At 51.5% G+C, this 8328-nt stretch overlaps 1 protein-coding gene across 2 annotated transcripts in view; it reads left to right on the forward strand.

Moving 5' to 3' along the window:
- LOC116944624 (MOB kinase activator 2-like) overlaps positions 1 to 5872 on the forward strand; it is a 30017-nt gene extending 24145 nt beyond the window's left edge. For both annotated transcript variants that reach the window (XM_032958350.2, XM_032958349.2), the window contains exon 5: positions 35 to 5872. In XM_032958350.2, the coding sequence (XP_032814241.2) occupies positions 35 to 531 (497 nt within the window). In that variant the 3' untranslated portion in view covers positions 532 to 5872. The remainder of the gene's footprint in view (positions 1 to 34) is intronic.
- Positions 5873 to 8328: the final 2456 nt, after the last annotated feature.

Genomic DNA, 8328 nt, shown 5'->3' on the forward strand with positions numbered 1-8328 from the left:
CACCCCCCTCCCCCCCCCCCCCCCCGCTCTGCAGGCCGCGACTTCCCCCCGTTGTTCGAGGCGCTGGTGCGGCGCGTGTTCCGCCTGCTGTTCCACGTGCTGGCGCACCTGTACTGCGGCCACTTCCGGCACGCCGTGCAGATGGACACGCATGCGCACCTCAACACGCTCGCCTGCCACTTCCTGGCGTTCGCGCGCGCGTTCACGCTGCTGCCCCCCCTCGACGAGATGGCGCCCGTGGGCGACCTACTGGACGCCCTCGCGTCGCCCCCCTCCCACCCACCGCTCCTCGGCTCCGGCCCCCTCTCTACGACGGACGATGAGGACGACGACGACGACGGCGGCGGCGGCGGCGGCGGCGGCGGCGATGGCGGCGCCGGTGAAGGTGGCGGTGGAGAGAGGAGGGGGCGGAGTAGGGGGGAGAGGAGAGGGGAGGACGGAGCGAGCGCCGGTGCCGTGGGGGCGGCCGCGGTGACGTCATCGCCCCTAGTCCCGCCGTCGACGCAGCAGAATCATGTGAGCGAGAGGTGAAAGGTCGGGGTTGAGGCGAAAGGTCGGGGTTCAGGTGAAAGGCCATGCTTTAGCAAACTTGAGCGAGTTGAAAGGTCAGAATTGGGCGAAAGTTCAGGGTAGAGATTCATGGTCAGGTGAAGGCCCGTTAGGGCTGGAGTCCGGGGTCTGTGTTAGGGTCAACACAGGGACAATTAAGACCATGGATAGGAAGACAATTTAGTGTTCAGAGTCAAGGTGTTATTAGTGTAGATTATTAAGGGGTAAATTAATTGAGGGCTAAGGTTTAGAATAGTGTTAGGGCAGGGTTACAGTTATGGTCAGGAGTAGGTAGGATGGTTCGTGGCAGCCACCAGACTTTTATCACCACCATCATTATTAACTATTATTACAATATCACTATATTATTGTCATACGTAATATTTGTATTCCTGCTGTTATAGTAGTCGATACAATTCTTGATATTATTTTCGTGAATTGTTTTTTTATTATTCATTATTTCTTGTTATTTATTTGTTCAAGTTATTATTAATCTCGATGGCGCTGTTGTTTTGGCTATGATTTTTAGAGCTGTTTAAATTTCATTGTTACTATTCCCGACGTGGCGATCGTTGACGCCGCGTTGTTCGCGCCCGTTTGTTGTTTTGGGTCTCATCCACGAGCGATAATTTTCCGTTCGTGCTCGCTACCTTGAGAGATGGCAGCAGGGGGAGGGGGGAGGGAGTGTTTTGAGTGGAAGACGAGAAGTTTATGTTTTTTAATTAACGATGGGGAAAAGAGAGAGATACGCTCAGAGGAATGACTTTAAGCTCGAGTCACAACACTGGCACAATGGCATTCAAGACGAGAACTGCACACGAACACACAGGATTTGCATACGCACACACACACTTGCGTGTGTGTGAACGTATGAAACAGAAACATCAAAATTTCTCAATCCGAGTTTTTGCACGTTTCTTTGGTGGATCCAGGATTTTCCTAACGGTAGCGTTTCCTATCTTACACTCATTCCCATCCCAACCCATCATCTCGGTATTTGGTTTCTGCAAGTTGTTCCCAGATAAAAAAAAAAAATTCCCCAGCTCTCCCTAACCTTTCCCACCGTTTTCCTTTTGCACCATATTCCCCGTGCAAAATATTTTCCCACTCTGCCCCAGTACCACCACCGACTGGCCACTCCCAGCGGTTTTCCTCTCTCCGCTCCGTCCCTTCCCAACATTTTTATCTCCCCTGACCGTGTGCTCGAATGTTTGCAACCCTTTCCCTCCATCCCTTTCGCACACCCACAAAATCGTGGGATATTCATTCAGTACGACTCAAATGCTCCAATCATGTGTGATGTCCGGGAAAGAGTGGTTGAGGCCGATGGTGGTGGTGGCGGCGGCGATGACTGAGAAATTTACAGTTTCGGCATCGTTACCACCACCACCATCATCGTCGCTGCAGTTACACAGAAACAATCGCAAAACCTTAACTCTTCAACTCGGCATGGCACCACACTACTGCTCCCTGTCCCATCTGGCGGGTGTGGCCTTACTTCCCGTGCACCTATGATGTTATTTCCTGTGATGTCACTCGGCTAGCCACGAGTGGATTTGAGTAAATTGCGGAGGTGTCAGCTAAAAAAGTGAGCGAGTTTCCATGCCGGGCAGGACAACGCGAAAGGGGGAAAAGAGGATTTAATCTCAAATTTAAACGAGCGATTCAAAAGTCTGCGCCCTTTTCCGAGGTTAATGTTCATCCCTTTTCGCCACGTTTCCTCCAGGTCCCCCCCCCCCCCAGTGTCCACCGCATCTGGGGCTTTCGGAAAGCCAGAATTAGAAGCGATGGTGATATAGATATTTACAACAATGTTACGTGCTTGGCTGAACTTACAAATGAATGGGAAAAACTGCAGTTAAACTACATAGACTATAAATATGGTTAGTAAATTGCCATGATATATTAATGATTGCGTCGTAGCAGCAACACTGACATGTCTCAGTTAAGTACAATTATGACGTTGCTCATTAGTTCTCTTAAATTTTCCATTGCACAAAAAAATATATATATGAACTGTCCTCCAAAGATGACATTCTTTAAGCCACCGTAGCTTAAAATAAAAGTGAACTTGACTTTTGAAAACCAGTGCAGCGCTGCACTGAATAAACTAAAAACGCAAGTGGCATCGTTAAGTTGGAAGTGGTTTCATTGTAACACGCACACATGCACATATGCCAGCACGCACACGAAACACCCTGCCGGGCCAACCCAACAAGTGCAGATTCACTGTATATGTACTATAGCTAAAGCGTCTGTAGATAAATATATTAAATGAAAATTTTAAAGAAACCTGAGATCGGAAGATGGCACGGGGGCGGCGTGCTGTAAGAGACGATGGCTGGAGACGGGGACATTTCCAGCGCCACTTTTGTCGGCGAAAATAAACGGCCCACGTTTTGCGGTGGTGGGGGGGGGGGTACAAAATCACAAAAATTGTTTCGCTTTCTTGAGCCTCGAGTGGCTTTGGGGATTTCATTTGTTTGATTTTTTTGACGATTGGACCCCCCCACGCCCCAAATGTGTTGTTGTTGATGTCGGCGTGCGGACTCGGAGCGAAAGCACTGACAGTTAAAGGAAGATGAAAGCCAGCGTCACGCTGCGCGTTGTAGGGAGCATCCGACGATATGTTTAAAACCGAATTGTTACTGACGGAAGAGCGGTAACGATGAGTGAATTCGCGAGGCCATCTTCGATGTCGCGACGACATCATCGATGTTGATCGTTTTTTTTGTGCGCAAATGAGCGATGATCGGAACAAAGTTTTTTCCACAACATGTGTAGAAGCATGGCCTTGCCGTGCTCGCCGCAAGAGTACAACCACCGTTATCGCAGCAAGTGAAAGTAAACCGGTGCAGCGGCAATGACATTTGGTTGCGACAGGATGTTGCTGACAATTGGAAAACAAAATTACTTGGGCTGGTTGTTGAGTTGACTCGTATCCATTGTCCGCATGCTCCGAGGAAAGACCCTGGAATAAGTGTCGCAGGGCAACTTCCAATTCCTTCCTGGGCACGTCTGGTTCAATACCAACCGCTCGACAGTGCGTTCTTCACCGCACGGTGATTTTTTTGTGTCAGCATTGTGCCTCTGACGAGTGTCGAGAACATAGGCTTATTTGAGTTAAGTGTAAAACCAATCTCTACGTTTGGCGTTTGTTTTTCATGCGAGATGTTAAGCGATTGGGCCCGAGACCCTGGACTCGCTAGAGTACCCGGTTTAATCAGTGGTGGCTTCCACCTGGATTTGAACCCAGAATCTCGGAAGTGCCAGACTCCGTGCGCTGACACAGCCATTGAGCCTCCTGATGGCAGTTAGCCACAGCGATTTGATTTATTGTTGTAGCAATTATTTGTTGTTTTTTTTTAGTTTTCATTACCGGGGGCATTCCATGACTTCTTTGGCCAATGCTGATAATGATTTTGTTTTCCCTTATAAAACGTGTCGACTTCTTTCACCTGCTGTTGATCTTAGCTCGACGTGTCTTTGAAGAGCAGTATCTCAAGCAAGCTTTGATTACAGACGTTACAACTGGTGATTCTTTAATCTCTAGGTCCTTAATAGCTCCCGCGCAGTCCAACCGCAGTGGACGATCGATATTCCGTGGGTGCGAATTTACCGTGCCCACGCTCACTTTCTACGCTCACGGCCGGGTTCATTGGCCGCTCCTCACTCGCCCGGTTGGTCATTGCCCGTGCGACTGCAAGCACATCGGGCGAGTGATCCGATTACTTTAAGAAGCAATTAAAATAGGTGACGTGTGCTTCGTCTCTCTCATTACGTTCAACACGGCTAGCAACGTATGGATAGATTAATTCGTATATGTTTTGCATTTTCCTTGTGTTTTTTTTTTGTTTGTTTCATCTGGGTCAGCCCTTCTCACCGTTTTTACCCTCTTGGATAATCGAGAGTTGGACGTACAGTTACACGTGCGCTTGTTCGTTAGGTTCATTGGTGGCCCTTCTGTAGAACAGAAAACTCAAGTACCCTGAGCGAATTGTCACAATGGCCCCGTTTCGTACATAAACTGTCAGCGACGTTAAGAGGTTGAGGAGAGGGCACCCTACTTTAAAGTGCACGAATGTTTCGGGACCATAATACTGTGTCGGCGAAATATTCACAAGGCTGAATTGAATGAAAAACGTTCCTACAGTATTGTTGGATAATTCGTTTTTTTGTTTGTTAAACTGCAGTTGTACTCTTTAAACAAAAACTGATTATTTGTATTGTTTCTAAGTTGCACTTGGCCGTCAATTCCTTGCACTAACTGTGCTCGAGTATTTAGTTTTTGGGGGGTGTGGGGGAGTGTTCGTGTTTGGTTTTGTGTTTTAATTTTATTTGAATATGGGGGGGCGGTGAGGGCGGTCGGGGTGGTCCTCCGTGGTTTGAGACACGGCGTGGTTTGAGACACGACCTGGTTTGAGACACGGCGTGGTTTGAGACACGGCGTGGTTTGAGACACGGCGTTGTTTGAGACACGGCGTGGCTTGAGACACGGCGTGGTTTGAGACACGGCGTGGCTTGAGACACGGCGTGGTTTGAGACACGGCGTGGTTTGAGACACGGCGTGGTTTGAGACACGGCGTGGTTTGAGACACGGCGTGGTTTGAGACACGGCGTGGCTTGAGACACGGCGTGGCTTGAGACACGGCGTGGCTTGAGACACGGCGTGGCTTGAGACACGGCGTGGTTTGAGACACGGCGTGGTTTGAGACACGGCGTGGCTTGAGACACGGCGTGGTTTGAGACACGGCGTGGTTTGAGACACGGCGTGGTTTGAGACACGGCGTGGCTTGAGACACGGCGTGGCTTGAGACACGGCGTGGTTTGAGACACGGCGTGGCTTGAGACACGGCGTGGCTTGAGACACGGCGTGGCTTGAGACACGGCGTGGCTTGAGACACGGCGTGGTTTGAGACACGGCGTGGTTTGAGACACGGCGTGGTTTGAGACACGGCGTGGTTTGAGACACGGCGTGGCTTGAGACACGGCGTGGTTTGAGACACGGCGTGGTTTGAGACACGGCGTGGTTTGAGACACGGCGTGGTTTGAGACACGGCGTGGTTTGAGACACGGCGTGGTTTGAGACACGGCGTGGCTTGAGACACGGCGTGGTTTGAGACACGGCGTGGTTTGAGACACGGCGTGGTTTTCACCGCGGGGCGTTCGCGTCGCTCTTCTCTGTGTTGCATAATTTTCGTTAAGTTTTTTTGAGTATCGAGGGACGATGGAGGAGGAGGAGGACCAGGGCTGCTTTCGAAGGGAGAGAACTTGGCCACGATTTTTGTTCCATGCTGCTTTGTAAATAAAAGTCCTATCCAAGCCTTGGCCTCCACTGAGCTCGTTTCATCGCTGCCATCTCTCCGCGGAGCGAACGTCCTCTCTGGTGTGTTCTCAACTTTGATTGCCGCCTCGTCCATCGTCTCAACCCACCGACCGTCATCCCGACCGGCGACGATGTGTCTATGCTGCTTGTTGATAAACAAAACAAGAAAAGTCCTATCCAAGCATTGTCCTCCGTTCCCTGGATGGTGGTTGTTATGGTGCCAAGCCATTTGCCTCTTATCAGACAGCTATGATCAATCTACTGCTGGATGAAGGTCTCCCCAAAACCATCGTGTCTCAATCCTGCAAGGCCATTGTCCATCTCGTACCTGCACGCGAGCTGATTTCATCGTGGCATCTCCGTGGCGAGCGCCCACTCTGGCACCTTCCATCCTTCGGCTGCTACTCCATCGTTAGTCTTGACCACCGGTCATCGTCGCTTCCAGCCATGGCGCGCGTCCTGTCCGAGCCCAACCCGCGTGCTGTCTGACCCACGTGCTGTCTGACCCACGTGCTGTCTGACCCGCGTGCTGTCTGTCCCGCGTGCTGTCTGACCCACGTGCTGTCTGACCCGCGTGCTGTCTGACCCACGTGCTGTCTGACCCGCGTGCTGTCTGACCCGCGTGCTGTCTGTCCCGCGTGCTGTCTGACCCACGTGCTGTCTGACCCGCGTGCTGTCTGACCCACGTGCTGTCTGACCCGCGTGCTGTCTGACCCGCGTGCTGTCTGACCCACGTGCTGTCTGACCCACGTGCTGTCTGACCCACGTGCTGTCTGACCCACGTGCTGTCTGACCCACGTGCTGTCTGACCCACGTGCTGTCTGACCCGCGTGCTGTCTGACCCACGTGCTGTCTGACCCGCGTGCTGTCTGACCCACGTGCTGTCCGACCCACGTGCTCTGACCCACGTGCTGTCTGACCCACGTGCTCTGACCCACGTGCTCTGACCCGCGTGCTCTGACCCGCGTGCTGTCTGACCCGCGGGCTTCTCTTCCTGTCTCTCGGTGTCCATTCCAGGCGTGCATCTCGGTGGATGTCTCCCGCTCGTTTTGTTGTTGTCACTTCCTCTACGTTTCTTTTAAAAAGATAAACAAATACAATCGTCACCCTTCCACATCCGGTGAACAGCAAGCATTGCCACCACCCCTATCACATGGTCATGTGGTTATGTTTTTCAATAGTGAACGTAGAACGACAAGGGTGGGATCAGTGGTAAACCACTCGTGCCTCGCAACAAGAAGAGCTCCTGAGTTATATTCCCCGTCTCGGGCCGCCTTTCTGCGTGGAGTTTGTATGTTCTGCCCATGTTCTGCGTGGAGTTTGTATGTTCTGCGTGGGTTTCCTATGGGTTTCTCAGCTTTCCTCCTGTAGCTATAAAAAATAATTGTAAGGCTCACAATTTGCCTGGTGTCGGCCAAAACACCCCAATGCTTGAAAAATGACCTGCAAATGAACTCGTTTTGGGATTTACACAAAAGACGAAGACAACAATAATTCCACCCGTATAGCCTTAGTAGACTGTTGGGGCAAGTGCTGTTAGCCAGTAGCACCACCTATGAAGGCCGGAACGGGCACACGAGGGGGTGGGTGTCCAACACCACACCCGGGGGCCGCCTTTGCCTCCCATAGTGGCGATGTTTACACACCGCACCAGGTACTCATTTGTGGCTGAGTCGACCTAGGGAAGGCCCAGGACCGGTTCAGATAATCAACACTTGTGTTGGCCGTGAGCGGGAATCGAACTCTGATTGCCGGCTTCGTAGCGCGGCGCGCTAACCGCTGCACCACCGCTCCCCACACACGCAGGCACAGCAAGCAGCGACATCGCCCCCTGGCTACAGAAAAAAACTTGTCAGGACCCTCTTGAAGAAGTCTTGCACGTGATAAACACATTCCTGCGGAGGGAGCTGGTAGGAACGTTGGGTTGCTCGGTCAATGGCCAGGGTCAACGGCGGCACCACGTGGTGTATTCCGCACATATGCCCGACTGTGAGGGCGGGCACAAGCCGGCGTGAGTAGGTTAAACGTTGAGTTTTATAAGGGCACCACGGGGTGACCAGCCCCTCCCCACCCAGCCCCCTCCCCACCCTCCCCTCCCTACCCAGCCCCTCCCAACCCCTCCCATTTTTGGATGCACGACGGACGGATGGACACAATAATCCCCTGTGGGCTGGTGTAACCAGGAGGTTCCTACCAGTATAACGGTAGTGTATAGTGTAGTGTATAGTGTAGCATAGAACCCTTCTTAATGACCACCCCTGTTTTAACAGGCCTCCATAGAGCCCAGTGTGTAGTCTAAAGTGTAGTGTATAGTAGTGTAGAGTAGAAGCCCAGTGTATAGTAGTGTAGAGTAGAAGCCCAGTGTATAGTAGTGTATAGTGTATTGTAGTGTATAATAGTGTAGTGTATAGTGTAATGTATAGTAGTGTAGTGTACAGTAGGGTAGTGTATAG

This window comes from Petromyzon marinus, chromosome 21, assembly GCF_048934315.1.
Source record: "Petromyzon marinus isolate PM22_M1 ecotype Great Lakes invasive population chromosome 21, UKy_Petmar_22M1.pri1.0, whole genome shotgun sequence".
In the NCBI taxonomy this organism is placed as follows: domain Eukaryota; kingdom Metazoa; phylum Chordata; class Hyperoartia; order Petromyzontiformes; family Petromyzontidae; genus Petromyzon; species Petromyzon marinus.